The sequence below is a fragment of the Tursiops truncatus genome, chromosome 3, assembly GCF_011762595.2.
Source record: "Tursiops truncatus isolate mTurTru1 chromosome 3, mTurTru1.mat.Y, whole genome shotgun sequence".
Lineage (NCBI taxonomy): Eukaryota > Metazoa > Chordata > Mammalia > Artiodactyla > Delphinidae > Tursiops > Tursiops truncatus.
Window position 1 is genome coordinate 111,131,440 of NC_047036.1, and position 23,742 is coordinate 111,155,181.

Below are 23,742 nucleotides of genomic sequence, written 5' to 3' on the forward strand. Positions count from 1 at the left end.
CCTGTGCTCCGCAACGGGAGAGGCCACAACGGTGAGAGGCCCGCGTACCGCAAAAAAAAAAAAAGTTCTTATCACAAGAAAAAAACAATTCTGTACAGTGATGGATGTTAACTGGGCTTATTGTAGTGATCATTTCACAATATATACAAACATCAAATCATTACGTTGTACACCTGAAACTAATATAATGTTATAGGCCAATTACATCTTAATTTTAAAAACAAATTTTCAAAAAATTATAAAGGTGTTTGGGCTCTTCTGGAGGATATTTGAAGTAGGGAAGGATTTGACAGTGAAATTTTTCTGTTCCAGCTCTGAAGATGGAGGACACCACATGGCAAGGAGTGCAGGTGGCCTCTATTTGCTGAAAGTGGCCCCTAGCTGATGGCCAGCAAGGAAATAGAAACCACTATCTTACAACTAAAGGTAACTGAATTCTGCCACAACCATATGAGCCTGGAAGAGGACCCCAAACTTCAGATGAGAACACAGTCCGGCTGACATCCTAATTTCAGCATTGTGAGAAACTTAAGAGAGCCCAGGCACCCGGTGCTTGGACTTCAGACAGACAGACCTGTGAAATAATTAAGTGTTGTTTTAAGCCACTAAATTTGTGGTAATTGTTATGCAGCAATAGAAAACTAAAAATATCACACACACACAGCCACACCAAGGGGCCAAAGAACAAGACCAAACATATGTCCTGTTTATTCACACTCCTGTTAATAAAGACAACAAAAGAAGGATAAGGTTTCAATATTTTATTCAAGTTTTAAGTGATGTTATTAATTACAGCATTTGAAGGGGAGGAACTAATTCCACACAAAATGGAAGACCCTAAAATGTACCCATTAAACTGCTAAAAAATAAACTGAGTGGCGAGAATATAACAGAAGTTCAATTTAGATTCTGAGTGTTGTCACCATGTGATTACAGTCACAGAGACTCTTCCCAGCTTGCAGCTGGAGCTCTTAGAAGCTATTTCATACTCTGGTGCAAGGGCAAAAAAACACAACATGAGAAAAAACACAGTTAAGTCCTGAATTATTGGCTTCATCACATCCACCTTCTCCACCCCAAAATGGCACAAAAGAAACAGCTACCACGCCCTGCAGACTACTTTTGGTGTAAAAGAGGTGATGGATTGGGGTGGAAAAAGTCCCTGCCTAAAAAAGTCCCTTTCAGATGAGTTTGTGTACACCATCAAACAGCTTCTCCTCAGTCAGGGTAGGAAACCAAGGTTCAATTCTCAGGAAGTCACAATTTCATTCATTTACTCAATACGAATTTACAAATTACAAAGTGCCTGCAAATTATCAACTTCCACTTGCAGCCATTTCTAGGTAAAAAAGAAACCTGACATCTCTAGAGGGGCCAGCAAGCTCCCCCTCAAGTCTACAGCTGAAAGGAACTTTTTTGAAATTGGGTTTCTTCTGTACCTCTGAAAGGGTAACACTCTAAAGCTGAATCATCTTTAACCTGGAAGTCTAACATGATATTTAGCGATACTCGCATCCCAGACATACAACATTAAAAGGTACACTAAATTCTGAAGGTAGCTATGCTGCAAAATAGTTTAAAATTAAACGATTGTACAGTATTCATTTATGCTTGAAACTCCAGTCCTAGACCAAGCTTGTGGCCACCAGCGTTGACATTCTTGCCATCCAGCAGAGCTGACAGTGTCAGTTTGATACCTGCAGGGGGAGAAGTCAGGGAGAGGAAGGGAGGAGAGAGGGAGGAAAGAAAAGAGAAGAAAGGTTAGCAAATGGAGGATGGCTGAAGCACACTGGTGACACCACACCAGATTCAGAACCTGTTCCAGCTGAGTGTGATCAGCAGGGGCAAAACCACAGGCCCTTGAATCCCTGTTACGCAGCGCCATCCGACTAATGACTGGGTAGCTGAGGATGAGCTTGTGCAACAATAATGACGACTCCATAGCTCACCCAAATCCACTTTCCTTCATCCTCTCATCATCCCCGCTACAAAATCCATGCAGAAAACTTCCTTAGCAAAAGCCCCTTGAAATGAAACCCCAACCACAAATCAGACTCCACGGTCTTACACTCCCAATCACAGCATGCACACAAATGCAAACACAACACACACACACACGACTAAATGCTATTTTCTCTAGAACAGCTTGATTCTGCCATCATGTAACCTTAGATTTCCAGGGTTCAAAGCCCCAGTCTGACCAAACTAACCCCAAGGGGGTATTATTTCCTGTAGCTGTAACATACTATGGACTGGCCTAGCTAACTGTGCAGAGGAAACCTACAAACCAGTTTCACAATGGGGATGACTTATAGGCTGGTTTTAAGAACCTGCTGGAAATAAGTATCAAGCATTAGGCACACACTGGGAAAAAGAATGGAAGAAAATAACCAAAAATGTAATACATGTTAGCCTTGGCCTTTTTCCTCCTACTTACTACTTCTCCTATTCGCCAACCGTTTTATAATGACTCTGCACTCCTTTACAAACAGTCAACTATAAAACTTTATATACACTCATTTACAATGTACTACACAGTCATTTTACAAGCAATAACATAAAGCAGCAAACGAGCACCACATCTTTTTTAAGACAAAGAACTAATTTCACACAACCAACACATACCTGGCTTTAGGGTCTGAGTATATCCTAACCCTATCAGGCTGGAGTTGTTCACTTTAGCCTAGTCAAGGAAAAGATAAGAGAGTGAAAATGTTAAGTACTTCACATTTCTGTCTCCAAACTGAATAAGAGCTTTTTAATCAACCAACTCTGGACTTCAGTATCAAATTCTCTTTTTTCATGACCACTCTGTTTATAGGATTCATTAAATTCAATATGAAATATATCAAATTTAGGAACTAGGTCTCAGAAGGGTAACGCAAAGAAACAACACAATTTTCAAGTAAAAGAAAGTTATTATTTACATTTGATTCCTTACAGTATGTGTGCCCAATTCCATTTATACATAGTAGGTCTGTATTTTTAAGTTATAACAGGTGAGGACACCTTCATTTATGGCCAGAGACATAAAAGACTTTCTTGTATTTGTTGGGATAAAGAAAAACAGACCAAATGTCAGATGGGGTTTTAAAGCGTTTTTTTAAACAGCAGAACATTGTTCGAATTTTTTCTTCATGAAAAAGAGAAGCAAAAATCAAAAAAATTTGGCACTGACAAGCCTGAATTTTTGGAGCAAAACAATAACCTAGACAATCACTTAAATGTCAGCACTTACTGAATGCTGATTAATAAATTAATCAACAAAGCAGCTGAGTCGATAATAATTTCGCCCTTATTCTTCTGCCTGAGTTGTAGGAAAATCTGGGCCTCTCCCTGACCCCTTTCTGGGGAAGTAAGGAGAGGTCAGGAGCAGAGCAAGCTCACGCTGTGAGAACACCTGGCGAAAGCCAGAGCTACCAGGGTGTGTGTCTTCCTGCTCACATGCTGTTTTTAGACGCAGCATCTCCCACAGGAGAAAACAGGAAGGTAGGTCTCCAGGCAGTCAGTGCCCCATCTAGATGTTCCATTTTGCCCATGCCCTCCAAATAATAAGGCCCCTTTTCCTTTGTTTTAAAGTGCCTGACATTAAGGAAGCCAAATTCAGTTCCTATTTCAGGAGACTTAAAATAGGCTGTCTGTAAATTACACAAGTCAGCCCAGAAACCATCCTGCAACATGAGATTTCCTCATTCCACCCCAAAAAGGATACAGCCGGCAGTGCCCTGTGACAACAGAGATGAGCTCAACAAGATTTAACGCAAAAACTGTGCAGCAACGCAAGGGTCCATTAGCTATGCTACAGGGTCTGCAAGACAAGATGCCAACCACCCAATGCCAGGGCCTGATTTCTTAATATGCAATACAGGAGCTGGGCAAGAGAATGAAAACTGAGGGGGAAAGGAACATTTAAAACCTTCAGGTTCAAGGTAACCCCCTTTACAGTCTGCAGCATGGACCAGGGACTGGTTAGAGAAGGAGGCTTCACAGCAAGGCAGTCTGGGTCAAACACAAACCCCAGCACTTACCACCTGCCTGCCCTTGGGCAAGTTACTCAACCACTCTAAGCTTTCAGTTCCTTATTTGTGAAAACATGGATGGGATAATTAAAAAAAAAAAAAAAAAAAAGCACCTATCTCAAATGGGTTGTATAAGAATTAAATACAGTAAGCCACATATAATGGTCTCCATATAGTGCCTGGCAGCCATAGTAAATACCATTACTCTGATCGTTTTACTCATTGTGAACCCTCTCACAGTGAGAAAATCTCTAGCCAAAGCATGGAATTCCATCAGTCCAAAAGGATTCCAACCTAAGGGTCAGGGTAAGGTCTCAGAGATACATGATTCCACAGGTACCCACCGAGAAGCAGGCATCAGGGTCGATCTGGTACTTGGCTGCTATTCCGAAGCGAGTGTTACTGTTTCCTGCTGTCCAGGCCAGATTAACAGCAGTCTCCAACTTCTTATTCACCTTCTGATAAATGGAGCCACCAAACTCTGTCCCGTCATTTCTGCAAATAAGCACAGCATGGATGCCAAGCAGCCCAGGAAGGCGACCTGAGCTGGGCAGAGCTGACCAAGTCTAACAGAGGACAAGCATGTTGTAAATGGATTCAACTGATCACAAAACAGGCACCAAATTACGGCAAGCCTGATAGGAATGGCACAGACACCAGGGTCAGGAAGGTTCAGAGGAAGGGAAAGGCTATCTCAGCCATCACTGGGAACACCCAGACGCTGTGCTTCCAGAAAGTACAGGAAGAGCATAGACACCACCTGATTCACAGAGAATCCTGACTTCTTCAGAAAGTCTTGAGCATGCTACAAAACAGCAGCTTGTCAAAAATAATAGATTTTAACTCAAACGGGGAAATTTCCTTGGGCTTAAATGTGTTTAAACATTAGATTTTTCAATACATTCTAAAACCAGCAACACTGCCTTCCTGTACTGAACTCTTAAAACCACAAAGGAACTCGTTGTAAAAAAAATCATCTAGGGGGCTTCCCTGGTGGCGCAGTGGTTGAGAGTCCACCTGCCGTAGCAGGGGATACAGGTTTGTGCCCCGGTCTGGGAAGATCTCACATGCCACGGAGCGGCTGGGCCCGTGAGCCATGGCCGCTGAGCCTGCGCGTCCGGAGTCTGTGCTCCGCAACGGGAGAGGCCACAACAGGGAGAGGCCCGCGTACCGCAAAAAAACAAAAACAAACGAACAAACAAACAAAAATCATCTAGGGCTTCCTGGTGGCGCAGTGGTTAAGAATCCACCTGCCGATGCAGGGGACACAGGTTTGAGTCCTGGTCCAGGAAGATCCCACATGCCGCGGAGCAACTAAGCCCATGCACCACAACTACTGAGCCTGTGCTCTAGAGCCCGTGAGCCACAACTACCGGAGCCCACGTGCCACAACTACTGAAGCCCACACGCCACAACTACTGAAGCCCATGCGCCTAGAGCCCGTGCTCTGCCACAAGAGAAGCCGCTGCAATGAGAAGCCCACGCACCGCAATGAAGAGTAGCCCTTCCTTGCCGCAACTAGAGAAAGCCTGCGCACAGCAACAAAGACCCAACTCAGCCAAAAATTAATTAATTAATTAATTTGTTTAAAAAAAGCCATCTAGGGCTTCCCTGGTGGCGCAGTGGTTGAGAGTCCGCCTGCCAATGCAGGGAACACGGGTTCGTGCCCCGGTCCAGGAAGATCCCACATGCCGCGGAGTGGCTGGGCCCGTGACCCATGGCCGCTGAGCCTGCACGTCCAGAGCCTGTGCTCCGCAACGGGAGAGGCCACAACAGTGAGAGGCCCGCGTACCGCCAAAACAAAAACAAAAACCAAAACAAAAAAGCCATCTACATGAAGCACACAGAACACCTGTTACACACCTGGGCCTCTGCAAGACCAGGGCAACCCAGATTAGCTGTGTCAGCTGTTTCCATGCCAGTTCCAAAAATAAACCAGGTCCACTTATTAAAAATCTTGAAACTCAGGTTAGTAAAACCTAAAAGTTATCGCTCTTCCTGGAACTGGTGCAAGTTCCCAATTCCAAACCAAGGAAGCACTTTCCATGTCAGCCAAAATTTTCAATTAAAAAACACTTCTATGCATGTGATATTTTTCCTATGGCTTTTTTGCATGTTACTTTTTTTAAATTTACGTATCTTTTTTGACCTTTTTCAGTAAACATTTCTATGAATTTTAATACAAAGACTCCTGTAGCCAGGATACAGAACAGTCCCACTACCAAACTCCCCTGTGCCACCCCTTCAAAGTGACACCCTTCCTGTTCCCCTCCCCCAACCACTGGGCTGTCCATCTCCATAGTTTCTTGTGATTTTTTTTAGTTTTAAAAGACTCAAATTTTATTAATTTATTATATTAATGTATTATATTATTAATTATAAAAATTCCTCAAAAATTTTTATTACGGAAATGTTACTAGACCCAATGTTATTAGACCCAAATACCATTTACTTGTCTCTAAATTTTAAAAGTCACTTTAGTGACCTCTAGTGGAAAGAGAGAAATTTGGTAAATTTGTACCCAACTTGCACCATGCATTAGTTCTTCATGTCTACAGAGATTTCATGGATGAAATCTGTTTCCCTTAAATCTAAATCAGCACTCTGCTTCAACCCTCAAGTTTGATTACAAAGGGCTCTCTCTAACCTACCCTGTAATTTCCTCTTCCCTTCATGATACTGTCCAGATAATAAACTTTTAAATGTTCTGCCATGCAGAGAAGACACTCAGTATTTAACTGAGATAATCAACTCCTAATTTGGCTCCCATGCCTACATTTCATTAAAGCACAGCAAGCTGGTCCTCACGCAGTATACAGAGAAAGAGAGCTACACCTCCCCACCCCCATTTTGTTAACTAAAATGAAAGGCCCTCCAACGTCCATAAAGCTGCAGGGAAGGAACACGCCTGTGGACTGACATCATGCCCTTGCCGTAAGTGATCAGCCATTCTGTGTGTACCAGGGACAACATTTACTGTTCACAGAATAGTAAGAAACTACATCACTTCAGGAAACGGGTAGGTGGGAAACAAGAACAATACTAGCAGGCCATTTGGTTCATCTGATTCCAACAAACTCACTTCCCAGTGATTAAAAATTAAGCTTAGAAAAAAATCATGGTAAACAATCCCCCGACTGCACACACTCACATACACTTACACATTGGTGTGAAGCTGGAACTCATCAGTCTTGTAGCCAACTGCAAAGTTGCTCTGGGTCACTCGAGACTTTGCGGTCTCAAAATTCATCTGGTAGCCAGCCAGCCAGCCCTCGTAACCCAGCACCAGAGCACCCCGGATGGAAGGCCCGGCAATGTCGAAATCCACGTCACAGCCCAGGTTGATATGTTCCCGCTTGTACCCTGTCTTGATTTTAGCATTTTTTTTCCTGGAGGAAAAGAAATTGTATTAAAATCAGAAGCTAACTCATCTTGCAACAAGCATGCCAAGAGACACAAATTTATAAAAATAATAATCCCCGTTTGAATAGGAGGGTAGGAAGGCAAAGCCAGGGCCCCAGATCTCCCTTAAGCAACTTCTGTGCCACAATGGGCAGAACACAACCTCTCTTCAACTGGAATCCAGAATAATGAAGAAACACCACCATAATGAAGCGAGAACACAGGCAAGAAAAGCTGGAAAAAGAAGCGCTAAGTAATTTTTACTATCCTCTCCCTGTGCTCAATACAGTAGCCTACACAGGCATTCATTATGCAGAGCACCACCATGTAATTATGAAACAGATGCATCTTTGCTATTTTCCAAGTCTGTGGAAAAGATACATCTGTCATGAAGGCAGCTATCTAAACAGCAGCTTTTAATGAGATGGTCATCTTCTTACTTTGTGGCTCACTTAGTAAAGAAATATATACTAATTCCCTTCTAAGTAAATACAACAGTTAGATAGCTTTTAATTCAATATCTATGAGATCCCAATGAATATATATTTCAGAGAACTGGATAGTGAGGTAGAACCTGGGGCCCTGCAGTCATAGGGGGCCAGGAAGCCCTGGTGGACTGGACAAGATCCCAGGTCTAGTTTGCTGATCCCAGATTTGCGTATACGGCCAGATAGTGCCTCCCTTGACTATTACTCAAGACCCAGCATTTCTTAGGAAAGGCAGGTGACTCATGTCACCTGCAAATATATTATCACAATGACTTTTACCAAAAGTCAGCATTAGAGACAAGATCACATCTATCAAATAAAATTTAGACTATTTTCACCTGATTGTTTCTGTCATTCAACTGCAAAACGGACATCTTCCACAGCGAGAAACATTCTCAGCAGACACCACAGGAGAAACCAGATATGCTTCAAGGTTCAAGGACCACACAGCCCTGTCCAGCCCAGCTTCATTCACACTGAGATTAAAGCTTCATCCCCAGCACCCAAACTGGGGGCCCTAAATACCATTCCCTCCTAAAAGGAACCAGCACTCCTCAGAAAATTGCAGATTACAGGTTGGGGCAGGAAACGTGCAAAATGAGCTTGAAGCATCTATCAAAGCTATCAAAGACTTTGAGGTTGGGGCAAAAGGACTGGAGAGCTAAGAAGAAGAGGCTCCCACAGGGACTTCCCTGGTGGCCCAGCGGTTAAGACTCCATGCTCCCAGTGCAGGGGGCCCAGGTTCAATCCCTGTTCAGGGAACTAGATCCCACATGCCACAACTAAGAGCCTGCATGCCGCAACTAAAAGATCCCACATGCCGCAACTAAAAGATCCCGCATGCTGCAACTAAGACCCAGTGCAGCCAAATAAGTAAATATGTAAATATATTAAAAAAAAAAACAGGCTCCCAAGGGCTTCAAATATGAGACAATATAAGCATCAAGAATAGTATCAGCAGCGACTGAAGCACATCAAATGTTTAAATCTATGAACTCATAATGACACTCAAGACACACACACATTGGTCATCTTTGGAGACTAGAGGATCAATCTGTTATTTTGAAAAGGGTAAATAAGAAAGGAATCAAACATGTATCCCACCTTTCCTATACTAACTATATCTCAAAATAACCAAAGATTTGATAAGTTTCTCTTTATAGAAATATTCCAGCTTAAAAATGAAGAAGGAAAGATAAAGGTGGAATTATCACCAATTCGTAACCCCTTATGAGTAGATCATGAATGGCACTAACATACAAAGAGAAAACCAGGCCTTCTGTGTGCCTCCCTATGGAAGCAGATTTCAGCACCCCCCAAAACGGAATCTAAATGTGATGAAGCCTCTAGACTTAGCAATTCACAGGAAATGTGGGGGACAGGGGAACAAGTTAAACAACACCACAGAACGCAAACAGCAAAATTTACTCTATATATAATTCTAGAAGACAAATGATCTAGTTTTAACAAATAAACTGCAAGGGGAAAAAAACCAGAAGAAGAACCTAAAAACTAAGATTTAGGAGCCATATGAAGCAATTTTTACAATTTTGCATGGACAATTTTTGATTCTCTAAAAAATTTTCATGAAATCATGTAAATGTGAAGAGACTAGGCTTGACAATATTAAGAAATTATGATTAATTTTCACAATGTAATGATACGGTGGCTATGCTTTTTTTAAAAGGAAACTTATTTAAAGATACATATGAAAATATGTACAGACGAAAGTATGTGATATCTGTTATTTACTTCAAAATAATCTGAGGGTGGGAGGGGCTGATTATGGATGTATAAATAAAACAGGATTGGCCATGGGTTGATAATTATTAAAGCTGAGTGATGAGAACATGATGAAGGTATAATATGCTTTTCCGTATTCGTTCGCATGTTTGAAATTTTCCATAATAAAAAATTTAAAGATTAAACACTCCAAGTTCCAATGAGTCAGAATTTCAGAGGTCATAGGTGAAAATAAAGTTAACACCCGTCCCTAGTGACAATGAAACTTACAACTTCTGTTCAAGTTGCTTCTGTGCATTTTTGCAAGCTGTGAAGGAAAGGAGTGACAATCAAACTAACTCTCAATAAGAAAAACTTAAAATAAACCTATTTTGGTCTGCCGGCTCTTTAGAGGAAGAGACCTGGGTTACGACCAAGTATCCAGTTGGCACCAAGCAGGGTAGGATGATTGATGAAAAAAACAGCTGCTCAGAGGCTGACATTTAGAAAGAAGGGGAAATCAAGACATGTAGAAATTCGGCATCTTTTAACCACTGGGTAAAATGCTGCTGCTGACACAAAATGTGACACCTGTACCAGGGCCTCTGACCAGTGGTGTGCACAAGCCACACTGGACAGTTACACAGTGCCTCCACATGCCACCCCACTGGATTCTGGTCAGAGGCACCAGGTCCCCAGGGGAAGGGCACTGGTGGGGCAGTGACTAGGTTTCTCTCCAGGCTTGGCTCTAAGGCAGCATTCTGTGCCTTTGGAGCTTTTCCTCTTTCAAATATTATTGGGATTTTTTAAAGCTATTTAAATAATGGTGCCAATTTGACAGCACCTGAGAGAGGTATACTCTTAATCTGTGGTTAACAAGCTGGCTTTATCTGTGGTAAGTACTCAGTGTGGGTGCCAGTCCCCTGATGAGGTCTGTCTGCAGCTTCATCCAAATGTGGTATATGCTTACCTCTTTAAAGGAAGCCAGGATACTTTCCCAGGCTGTACCCCTCAGACACTTTGGAAAGTCAGCTTTCATTTCCAATCTCCATCGAGTCATCAAAACTTTCCTCAAATACCCAGTAGCAATGAGTACATCTTGTACCCACAGTCTTAGTTTCTAAACACCATTCTTCAATAAAAGGAACAAAGGCTCCTCAGAGAAATAGCTGATAGCAGGACTAGGGAAGAACAAGTACACTTTCTGAAGAAGTGCTCCAAAAAAATGACAGGGGCTTGTCAAAAGCACACAGGATGTCAACTTGAAGGCTCCCAATGGCCGTATCTGGGACAATATGAGTAACAAAATATAGTAATGGATTACAATCCATAGAATAAAATAAATGTCCAAGAATCCGTACTGATACAGATGACTGATCAAATAAATAAAAGGTGGAGAAGAAAGAGCTCTTCCTTTCAGTAAAATCCCAATTAATAAATGTAGAAGGAATGATGGGAATAGAAATTCACCATTTGGGGGACTTCCCTGGTGGCACAGAGGTTAACAATCCGCCTGCCAAGGCAGCGGACACGGGTTCGAGCCCTGGTCCAGGATGATCCCACATGCCACAGAACAACTAAGCTTGTGCACCACAACTACTGAGCCTGCACTCTAGAGCCCGTGATCCACAACTACGGAGCCCGCATGCCACAACTACTGAAGGCCACGTGCTGCAACTACTGAAGCCCACGCACCTAGAGCCCACGCTCTGCAACAAAAGAAGCCACCTCAATAAGCCCCCTGACTCGTTGCAACTAGAGAAAGCCTGCGCGCAACAACAGAGACCCAACACGGCCAAAAATAAATAAATAACATATAAAAAAATAAACTGAAAAGAAAAAAAGAAAGAAATTCACCATTTGCCAAACACAGTTGTTGCAGGCAAGAATCACCAATGGATGCTAATATTTGTGAGTCAAAGTATAAAAATTAGAATATTTGCATGGTCTCAAAGCATCTCCCCACAAGATACTTGTTAATTATAAAGAGAAAAAAAGTAACTTTACAGAGAAATCTGGCAAACGCCACTTGAATCAAGTGACCAAAGTAACGTCACCAGTAATGAGGCACATTGATATATACCCCCTGATGTCATGCACCAAGATGGACAGAACACAACATCCTATCTACAGCTATCAAAAATAAATAACCTGGAAAATAAATAAATAAATAAATAGCCTGCGTTTAACCATGAGAAAACATCAGACAAATCCAAATCAAGGATTCTACAAAATAATTGGCCAATCATCTCTGAAAGTGTCCGAGTCATGAAAAATAAAGACTTAAAGATGGTTGAGATGGTAAATTTTATGTGTATTTTACCACAAATTTTATTTTTGGCCACACCACACAGCATGCAGGATCTTCCCCGACCAGGGATTGAACCTGTGCCCCCTGCACTGGGAGCGTGCAGTTTTAACCACTGGACTGACTGCCAGGGAAGTCCCCACAATTTTTAAAAACTAAAAAAACTATGAAATGAAATTCAATACATGCCCTTGGCCTTGTCATCAGTGTGCAAAACAACCTTCCCAGGCCTAGGAGACCCACTGCTCTGAATGGAAAAAAACAAGAGAGTGTTCTAGAAGAGACTGATTCCCTCTAGCCACTTTGAAAAGCACCAGGAGCTGAGGCAGATCAACATGCCCTCTTGCCTCCTGATGTGCCCAATAACCAGCAAGCCTAATCTATCTGTGACTGGAGGGCCTAAAGCAGGAGAGTGCAGTCTCAGGAGCCACCCTGCATATACTCTCAGTGTCCCTAAGTAGGAAGCTAGGGAAGAGGCCCTCCAGCATGAAAAATGGGGCTGGCAACAGTGACCAGCAGCCCTTGCTTCCAAACACTGCCTGCTGCCCTAGAGCCTTGGCCACTTACATTGTGAGCTGCCTCACTCACATGGAATGGAGCATTACTGGACCAGAAATCCTGCAGCCTCCACAGCTGAGGCCAGGAGAACAATAACAAACAGCACAGAATGAATCTTAAATCTTACTATGAAACACCACTAAAGGTCCTTATGGAGAAAACAGATGATATTCTTACCCAGTGTTTGGTGAGAAGGATGAATCGAAGGTCAGCTTCAGGCCATGTGCAAGCTGAACAGAAAAGAAATTCACCAACAGGTTTAGTCACAAGACAGGCAGCCGATGTCACTTAATAAAACTGTGTCTTTTCACAAGTGACCATTACCTGATCTTCCACGGTAATCTCCGTGCCTAGTGTGTTGTCAGTGTTCCATTTCTCCGTAAACGTCAGACCATATTCGGTCCATCTGTACTTGGTTTCCAGACTACCCGTCACTTTGGTGGTCTCGGTGTTGGCTGAACCTGAGCTTGTAAATTCCTTTAAAGAAGAGAGTCACAGCCTGCATGCCAGCACTTCATTCTGCATTGCTCCACCCCTAAATGCACTGTACTTTCCTTTATGCAAGAGGTGAGACCCTGAATGTGTGGGTGCAAAAGCTCATTCTATAATTCAGTTAGATATTTGAAGTACAGATGGAGTCTGCTAATTAAAGGAATCTTTCAGGGAATTCTTTATCAGGAGAAAGATTCCTTCCTCCCCTGTAACTCTTTAGTCTGGACAGGAAGGCAATTCTCCTTCTGTCCTACCTCCAGGCTCGTACAGAGAAAAAGCTTTGAGCTAAAGCTGACATTGCAGTAATTCTACCCAAAACTTCCTCCTTCCAACAATTCACAATCTAAAAGGGATTACTAAGATTTGGGGTTTTTTTTCAATAATTATGTGGTATGGAACACAGGTCAATTTTGAAACAAGAAACATGAGGAAAAATAAAATTGAGGCCTGCCCCATATTCCTATGAGTATTAACAGCTGCTGAATCGGGGACCTAGTCACATGGTTCCCCTGGACCACCATGCCACAGAGGATGCAATGAATGTGACAACCACAAGCTGCCACAATCAGAAAAGTCCCTTTGTTTGCCACCCAGACGGAAGTTATTGATTATTTATTGATCTACAATAAATATCCATGCTCCATAGAGGCAGACAACTTACCAGTCCATTCTCAGATTTTGTTTTCAAATCAAGTTTTATTAAGCCAAACCCTAAAGAAAGAACATGGTAACTGTTAATAGGTTAAATAACTAACTCAAGAGCAGCATCTCTGCCTCCCTTAGGTTGTTTAAAAATGAGATGAGTGCAGAGGGCACCGGTCTCCACTGCTGCCTGCCTCTCTGTGCGTGGAGCCCGGCTGCCATGGAACAGTGGCAGGCAGAACAGACACAGGCCCCACCTGCACTCCCAGTGGAGTCTGAGAAAAGGGTGCATGACAGCGTGAGCACATGCCTAAAGACGAGCTCCAAATTTAGAAGCCGCGCTCCACTGCAGCAGCATCCACAGACCTGCTCCCGCCTAGGAGAAGAAACAAGAATGTCCACTTGTCTGCAGCAATTCACAAGCCTACCCGTACTGGGTGCACAACCAAAACTGCTTCACTAGCCATAGAAGGCTTATCTTTTTTCCCTGACATGAAGTTTCTGAGAGCTGACTGACCCAAGTCTCTCAAACTGTAATGGGTAAAATACCAAACATGCCAACCCAGTTTCTGAGCTGAAAGGCCACTCCATGCAACACTCACCATAGCCCTTGGTAAAGACATCCCTGGCAGATTTGCCAAGATCAGCATACGTGGGAGGCACAGCCATCTTCTGCTATAATAAAAGAACCACCAGAATAAACACATTGGTAAGTTTTCCACCAATAAAAATCATCAGCACTGAGTTCCACATACCTTATTCCCCCAGGTGTGGACAAAGAAGACTGTGCTATCTCCTGCTTCTTTCTGTGGCCAGAGCTTGAAACACCCAGTAAGTTTTTATTGACAGCAGACCAGCCTGACTTTGGACCTCTTCTCCTAGGCATCCCCAGGACTGAGCACAGGCCCAGAATATGGTAGGAGTCAGTCAATATTTTCTAAATGAATTCATTGGCAAAGACACAGTCCCATAAGCCAGCTACTTTACTGAACTGCAGGACTCTTGCCAATAAAACATATCTTCTTACAAAATATCAACTGCTAGGACATTAAATACATGGCAACGTATTTTCTATACAGTTCTGATTTCATTCATTCAACAAATATTTATAGAGTACCTACTATGTGTCAGAATGGACCCAACTTTTCACAAAACCTTTGCTACGGGAACCCACTTTTAGAGTATCATATTCCTCATAGAGAAAACAGTAAAACCTACCTACCTAACTAGGCAATTCTTCACATGGAAGGAAATGCAACCACATCCCCCCCAAATTTAATTCAAATAAACATCTATTGAGCTTCAATGTGACTTGACTTTTAAAACCAACTATCAAAGTACTACTTGGGATTGATGCACATCACTAAGTCAGTCAACAAGCATTTATTAAACACCTCGCTGTTCAAGGAAGGCAAGAACTTCAAATAGTCCTTGCCCTAAGGACCACACTGCGCTGCTGGGAGGCTCTGCACTGATACATTATGTACACAGAATTAAAACCCTAATCCAGATGGCACACACTCTGTGCTCCACCCAGAAGGAGAGGGGAATGCGAGAAAGCACCATCTCCTGCATCTTCTCCATCTCCAAAATTGTTAGCCTCAGCCAGAAATTCAATTAACCCAAGGATGGTTCCATCCATTTTAAATACAGCATACCTAAATTACCAAACTGCATACACCTCACCTAAAGTCACATATAAATGTATTCACACAAATGAACACCCACATGGCATATTCCTGGTTAAATGGGAACCCAATGAAAAGTGGTGCAAGTGATCTCAGGGGAACAATATCACAACTGGAAGTTGCATCCTGACCAAAGCCTCAACTTCAAAGACATTGCAGGGAGCCCAAAAAACCAATGAGTATAATGTTAAAAAACTATAAACTTGCACAATTTTAAATTATAAAACTGTGGTCCTGGTCCTATTTTACTTTTTTCAGAGGTTTTGCTAATTCTGTCCCAGCTCCCTTCTGTGTCAGAGCAGAGAGGAGCAGCCCAGTAAGCTGTTTACGCGCTCCTATTTTTGTTGCTGTTGTTATTGTATTTCTCACACATGATCGGGCCAGAACCATGGGCAACTCAGTCTCCATTAGGATCAGGGCATAAAGAACACGGTGGAAGACCCATTTCAGGCTGTTCCCACTGGCTCTTTCAAGGCTCTCTCCCCTCTCCCCTTCCACCCCAAATGAACCCCATAGGCACACCCACCCCAGGGACAAACCAGGAAACCATCCACCAGGTCCTCCAGAAACACTCTCTGCCTTAGGCACACGCCCCAGCCACAGATGGGCCTGGGCCCCTCCCAGGAGAAGCAATGAAACAACCCTGGACTGAAGGCTAGGTAACAGAGCCCCAAGGAAACGTGCAAAACATCTCAGCAAAGGGCCCAGAACATTCTCCACACACACACCAATTGCTAACAGTTATCAGTGGACAGAACACCCCTCTTCAGTGCTGTCCCCTTCCCAGCTGGGCTACAAACTCAGCCCCAGCCGGGTGACAGGGAGAGCAGTCCAGTGGCAATATCTCCGGGTCAGCTAAGACCTCCTGTACCTCAGAGGTCAGGGCCTTCCCGAGTACCCTCCCCTGGCTCCAGGACCCGCCTCACCACACGTGGCACACGTGGCTTTCACGTCTGGACTGGTCCATCCCTCAGGAAAAAGTCAGAACACTCATCATTTAATGCTCCCCAAATGCCCCTGCTTATCCCTAATCCCCAAAACTGAAAAGCAAAGCCAACTGTCAAAACACACTCCACCCACAGCAAAAATCCCCCTAAAGCGGCCACTGAGGAGATTACCATGCAAGGACAGGAGAGGTGGGATGGCAGAGGGAACTCACATAAGGCCAGGCTCTCCTTGCATCCCCAGCGCAGCAGCGGGCAGGGAAGAGGCACAGGAGCCACGAGCTGAGTGAAGCCAAACCCACTCCTGGCCCTGAGGTAACACCCACCAAGGGGGGCAAGACGCTGACTCCCCTGCACCAAAGGCTGTGTAGCTGTAGCTTCCCCTTTTGCTTCTCATGGAGTCTTCCTCTTTCCCCACCTCTCGCCTCCTGCTGCACTTATCTGACAGGACTGAAGCAGCTCTGCCTCTCTGAGAAGCCCAGCTTTCCTACAGCTGCAAACAACAGCCAGCACAGTTCTCAGCACCTGCTTCAAAAACAATTTTAATGTAAAAACAATGACTGCCATCCACACTTTCTCAGGCCAGGACTAGATGGGGAGAGAATTCAGCATTCTGCTTTCTCACTTAACACCCTGCCTGCACTGACCTGCAGACTGAACCCTGGTCCTGGCCCCTCCCGCCACCTCAATCAGCTCCAAATCACTCCCCATCTGTCTCTGCAGCATCCACCCCACGTGTCTTCAGAAAAGGGAACCCTCATACGCTGTTGGTGAGAATATAAACTGGTATAGCCACTACGGAAAACAGCATGGAGATTCCTCAAAAAATTAAGACTAGAACTATCATATGAGCCAGCAGTTGCACTTATGGGTATTTATCTAAAGAATATGAAAACACGAATTCGCAAAGACATGTGAACTCCTATGCTCGTCACAGCATTATTTACAATAGCCAAAAAATGGAAAAAACCTAAGAGACCACCAACAAATGAATGGATAATGAATGGATAATGGATAATACTGGACACTGCGCACGCGCGCGCACACGCACGCGCGCACACACACACACACACTGGAACACTACTCAGCCATTAAAAAAAAAAGATGAAATCTGACCATTTGTGACAACACGGATGGACCTTGAGGGTATTATGCTAAATGAAATAAATCAGATGGAGAAGACAAATTCCCTGTGATTTCACTCAAATATGGAATATAAATAAACAAAAAACAAAATAAATGAACAAACCAAAACAAACACATAGATACGGAGAACAGAATAGTGGTTACCAGAAAGGAAAAGGAGGGGAGAGGGTGGGAATGGGTAAAGGGATTGATATCGTGATGGATGGAAACTAAATTTTTGGTGGTGAGCACACTGTAGTGCACACAAAAGTAGAAATATAAGGTTGCATACATGAAACAATGTTATAAACCAATGTTACCTCAATAAAAAAGAGAAAAAAAAAGAAGAAACTCAGCTTCTAGAGGCTGAGCATGAAGCAGGGTGTTCTGACAGCACTGTCTGTTTAATAAGTATACGCGCAGTAAGCATCAAAGTATTTTTACAGTAGAAAAAAAAAGGAAACAGTATCCGACAATAGGGACTAAGTAAATGACAATGTAACCAGTAGGCAGGAGCTCCCTCTACAGGGAAACTGCGGCATCACCAGGGATGGGGGGGAGACGCACAACTAGCATGCCCCACCGCCACAATGGCCTAAGGAGAGCTGAACTCAAGCTGAGACCAACCAAGCGCCTTCGGAAGAGAGTACTGCCACTTCTGACATCAGAACCAAGCAGACTTTATTAAAAGGGCCTCAGAGAGCCACATTAGAAAGGTGGCATGGGTCCAAACGGCTGAGTCAGGAACAGTGGAGAGGAAAAGTTTTCTGAACACAGGCAACACCCAGTGGGTCAACAGACAACATTTTTAATGGCAAGGGTATAACTGGGCTAGGACCTAAACACCAAGAGCCACCCTGCCATGGCATTTCTGCACCCATCCGAGTACCCAGGTGGCAGGGCACAGTGACGAATGGAAGGGGCTATGAGCCTGGCAGACGTTCTAGCTGTGTGACTTTGGACAAGCCACTTATACTCCTAGGGTCTCATTTTACTCATCTATAAAATGGGGCTAACAATAGTGCCTTGCTACCACTGTTGCTGCAAGGATTAAGTACGGAAAATAGAGCATGCAGAAATGTCTGACACACAGTGAGTACTCAATAAATGGTAGTGTAACCACAATCCATTAATCTGGAGATTTTCTGTTTGCCCCTCCAGACCCACCTTCCTCCTCCGTCCTGCTCTGTGCCCCAAGAGCTGATCATTATGGACTGTTTTCAGTGAGCTATGGGTTGGGCTCAGCAAATAGGGGGCACCAGCAGAAGATAGGAGAGTGCAATTGGGGTATTCATCCCCCAGGCTGCCTCCCTGTTGGTCCTCAGGTGGGCAGTGACTTTCCTCTACCCAACGCCACAGCTCCTGCCAAAGGACCCCCTCCTGTTCTAAAGGACCAAGGGGCCCACACCCCTTGTCAGGTCCCCCACACTCTGCCCATACCTTTGCAGATGATCCTTTCATCACGCTTTCTTTAATTAACCCATGGGAGTGTACATCTGACTCCTGCAAGGACTCCAACCAACACAGCAATCATCGCCTTCACCATCACCATCCCGGGTTCCCCTTAGGAAGGGAGAACTGTAGGAAAGCCTTTGGCTCTGCTATTTCTAACACCATTCTAGGTAGTCTGTCAGGGCAGAACTGGGCCAGCCTATAAGAGGGGCATCAGACCAGCCAGGGATTAGAGCAAAAGCAACTACTCCTAACTCTGGGGACCAGGAAAAGCAACTTCGCCCGCAGGAGGCCAGAGCTGCTCTGAAAGCCAGTATGTGAGGCCAACGCCATCAGGAGCCTCCCTACACCCCTACCCCACACTTTCTCACCAGAAGTGGCAGCCCAGGAGAAGGGCCCTGGTTGAATCTCCAGGATGCTGGCAAAGCCAATGCCCGGGCTCAATAAGTGGCAGTGGAACCACAATCCATTATTCTGGACATTCTTTGTTTGCCCCTCCAGATCCACTCCAGACTCTGGTAGGTCTGTCCTCTCAGTGCATCCACCCCCCTCCATGAATGTCTCACACAGGGCAGCTGGGCTTTCCAGGTATTGCTTCTATTTTAAAACACCCTGGGAGGTGGGCCACCACCGGCACAGCCTTCCACAAGCCTCAAGAGAATGCAGCTGACTTGGGGACACCCTGCCTGCCCACCCATCAAGAGGAGAAGACCGGGGCTGGCAGGCAGCACGCCAAGGTCTGGATCCCAGGTGCACCTAGGGCTCCTGCTCGCTGCCTGGCTTGATCCAGTGGAGATAAAATAGACGGTGCCTGGGCAGGTAGACTCGGGAGTCCAGCAGACCTGAGTTCCAATCCTACTCCACCACTCTCTTGTTATGAGATCTTGGGCAAGTCACAACCTATCTGCCCCTCATTTTTCTTCAGTTCCAGTACAGGAAAAGAGTCCCTGACTCAGCACCATTCTGAGGACTGAATGAGATTGCTAGTACAAAGCACTTAGTACAGTGGCTGGTACCCAGTAAACATGTAACAAACACAGCGAGAACTTATTACAGATTTTCATTTTATATATTTCTTATCATAATTATAGCTGCCGTGCAGGTTGCCGAAAGGTCACCCTGAACCACAGGGTCCAGAGTTCTCCCCAACCATAATGAGGTATTGTTTAGCTGAATATTGTCCAGCCAGGTCCTGGAAGAATGCCTCCTACCTCATCCCACGGAAAACTGACCCTTCTCCTGATAAACACCCTGTGCCACTGTCCTCGCAACAAACAGGGTAACTCCATTGACTGCTGTCCACTGACAGCTAGACTATACCCAGCCATGCACATGCTCCCTCTGATCAGTGTAAAAGGGTAACAGTGCCGCTCTGAATAGCAAGTTCTACCTTTCAAAAGGCACTCAAATCTATTAGCTCCTCACAGTGGCCCCTTGGAGTGGCAACTGCAGTGTAAAAGCATCGGCACTGGAGCTAGCCAGTCCAGGCCCTGAATCCCAACCCCGTTCCTGCTGAGCTGTGTGACCTTGGGATGGTTACCTCACCACTCTGTGCTCAAGTCTCCTGACCCGTGAAATGGAAACGACAGTACCTCTCTCCCAGGGCTTGGAGGACAGTGGATTCAACGTCATAATACATACGTCAACCAGCCAGGAGAGTGCTGGGCAGGCCCTCAGTAAAGAATGACTGTAATGATGACGATCACAGTTAGAGTGGAGAAACTGAGGAACAAGAAAGTAACTTGGCCTGTAACTAGACCCTATGGCTCATGTCAGAGCTGTGTTATATGAGCTCAATCTGCTCTCCTGGACTCTTTCCAGCAGAGTTCTGGGTAAAGGGCTAAGATTCTCACTTACCCTCACCCCTCTGAGAGCAGGCAGTGAAATGGAGGATTGTGCCCAGGCCCAGCTGATCACCTGATCACCTTTCCTCAGTGGCAACCAGAGGGGAGCCCCTGAGCACCCTGGGGGGCTGCCTGCAGGCTTGGGCTGGCTCTCAGCCATACACGCCTCTCTCTTACCAAAGATGTCACACTTTGAGAAATCCCATGAAGGGCAAAATGGATTTTGGGAGCACCTTACCGGTAAAGGTGGCGGTGAATGTTCCCCATGACCACCATCTTGGAGGTGGTTGTCGACGTGTGCCTACTGTCCAGTGGGGCCAGAGGCCCAAAGGCAAATCCTCACTATATGGTCCCCCTGAGCCCCTCTGTTTGTCTACAAACAGCCCCTGCCTATAGAATAGCAGAAATAAACTAATTGACTGAGAGCAGCCCCCCATACCCAGGCTCAAGCACTTTATTCAGGACAACTCCAGTAGAAGCCATTGACCCCCTCACCATCTGAGAGGGAAGAGACACCAGGCCCAAGGGTTTTAGGAGAATCCCCTTCACCAGTGTCACCCCCAGCCCTGCAAGCCCAGAAACACCAGTTCAACAAGTTTCCCAAAGGACTTGGAAAGTCACAGAATGAGGATAACATGTTCAAAGCAATTATTTCAAATTAGGCAACAGTTCTGCCTATCACTGTTCTAGGGCTGTACACACCCTTGTAGCCCTTTATTTATTTGTGACTCTCTGCTAGGCAAGGCTATTTTCTGAAAGTGAATGAGACGTGTGTCCCTCAAAAAGGATGTCCAAGATCAAGGGATTATGGTCTGGGCCTGCAGCCACTACATATACACATTCAATAATCCCACAAATACTTAATGAGCACCTACTATAAGCCACATGCTGGAATGGTGAAAACTATCCTTCTGTCAGCAAGAGTGCATTCACCCCCACAGACCCTTCTCAAGTACCTAGTATTGCCAGGTGGCACCACCCCACGCACTGAAAACCAAGTTGTATAAGGCTTAAGCCTGACCCTGTAGGAACTCAGTCCAGAGCTGGGGTGGAAAGAAGGCAGACCCTGGGCAGTCTGCCCTGCCCTTGCCTACAGCACATTAGGCAAAGGAGGTGTTCATTTCCCTATCTCCTCTGGAGAGGGGAGGCTGGTCCAGGGGCTGGGGGCCTCAGGTGGAACAGGCCTAGGCTTAGCCCAGGTCTGAACCCACATTCAACTTTCTGCTCCAGCCTGATCCTGTCTGTAAACTTAAAGGTTTTTTAAATTACCCTGAAAGTTACTCAATGCCTGGCACACAAATGCCTAATAATAATGTTTAAAATAACAGAGACCACCTTTATTGAACCCTTTCCAGAGCACCATGTAGAGCAAAATAGTCTGCAGGGGATGGGCTAGATCCTCCCCTAAAAGCCTCAAGCGTAAGTGTCAAGGTTTCTGCCCAGACCTTCTCCCTACCAGGCACTGTTCTGAATGTTTGAAGTTCATCAACTCATTTTATTCTTCCCAAAAACCCGATGAAGAAGAGGTATGATTGCTCCCGTTCTACAGATGAAAAAACAGAGGCTTAGTATCTTCCCGGCTGTGTGACCTTGGACAAATCACTAATGCTGCGTGCCTCAAATCCAAAGGGCTCGGAAGCAGTTTCGTGAAGGCACCGCTGCATTTGATGAATGAATGAGCAACCGAATCAGGCAGGAATCCCTCCTAAGGCCAAGAAGGCCACATCACTACCCGCGGGACCTCTTTTTCTAAGGCCTAACCTTCTGCCCAGCCCCCAGCTCCGGCCCTGGTCCCTGCGGCCTAAGTCGACTGTCAGCCTCCCATTCCGCCCGGAAGGTGCTGGCAGGCGCAGACAGTGCCGGGAGCCAGCTTCTCCGGGCGTGGACCCGACAGGGCGTGCAGGGCCGGGGGCGCGGGACCCCGGTCGTCACATGAGCTCATCCCCGAGGCGACAGCGTGGCCCGCACAGGTCCGTGAGCCCAGCCCGGCGAGCTTAGGTGGCGGGCGGGTCCCTGCCCGACCCGCGCTGGCGGGATCGAGGGCCAGAGGTCGCCTCCAAGGAAGGTCACCTAGACCTAAGGCGGGCCGGGCCTCCACGCGGCGGCCCGTGCCCTTCCGCCCAAAGGTCCCCGCGGGCTTTTGGTCCCCAGCCGCAGGCGCCTCCGGATGTCCGGCCACCCGCTCCCCCGCCCGGGCCTGCTCGCCGCCCGCCCGCCCCGCGCGGCCTGCTCTGCCAGCCGCTGACCCGCCAGGCCCTGGCGGGCCGCTCCCGTTCCCTGCCCCGGCCCGGCTCTGGGCCCCTCGCCCTCACCCGCTCCCCGTCCCATCTCCTCCCCCAACTCCCCACGGGCCGGCCCGCGACTCGGGGCGCAGTCAGAGGCCTGGCCCCTCTCCGCTGCGCCTACCTCAGAAGCGGTGGCAGTGGGCTCAGCGGCGGCTACGGCGGGGGCTGCAGCGTGAGGAACAGAGCCAGCGGCGGGGCCGAGGGCGGGGCGGCACAGACGGCGGCGGCGCAGACCCGCCCCGACCCAGCGAGGCCGGCCCCGCGAGCTCCGCCCCCTGGGCCCTCCCGGGACACCGCCCGGGCCCCGACCGGGTTCGCTTCCAGCGTCTGATCCACGCGCGGACCTTTCGGGGCCCTTCGGTACCCGCGGCGGACGCGTGTACCCACGGGCGAGTGCGGACACGCGTGATTGCCTGCGTGCGCCCGGGCACTGGGCGGCGGGACAGCGTGGGGCTGACGTGTGCAGAGTTGTGTGCGTGCGCAGGGACAGGCGTGTCGCCGCCCGCGCGGGTCGACCTTGCTGGAGGTCCCTCCAGGTTGAAGCATTCGGGGAGGGAGGGGTCTTCCGGTTAGCTGAGCAGTGGCCGAGGTCCCCTGCGCTAACAGAAGACACGCGGGGACCTGGGCCTCCTGCTCGGCCTCGGAGCTGGGAGACAACACCCCTCCCCCGGGAGTTGATGTGGCGGGTGGCTGGACCAAGGCCTGGCCTGGGTGGACGAGGTGACCCCCGGGTCCTCCCCAGCAAAACCTGCTCAGGGTGTTAAATCAGACTC

At 46.4% G+C, this 23,742-nt stretch overlaps 1 protein-coding gene across 1 annotated transcript; it reads right to left on the bottom strand.

The window, feature by feature from the left end:
* Window positions 1-746: 746 nt before the first annotated feature.
* Window positions 747-23,301, bottom strand: VDAC1 (voltage dependent anion channel 1). The gene is made up of 9 exons (XM_073802527.1): window positions 23,091-23,301; window positions 14,387-14,568; window positions 14,234-14,306; window positions 12,822-12,974; window positions 12,675-12,727; window positions 7,181-7,408; window positions 4,364-4,514; window positions 2,626-2,683; window positions 747-1,697 (listed from the first exon to the last, which is right to left on the bottom strand). Exons 2-9 carry the CDS (start codon window positions 14,515-14,517, stop codon window positions 1,606-1,608), a joined length of 939 nt encoding a protein of 312 aa, XP_073658628.1. The 5' UTR covers window positions 14,518-14,568; window positions 23,091-23,301; the 3' UTR covers window positions 747-1,605.
* Window positions 23,302-23,742: the final 441 nt, after the last annotated feature.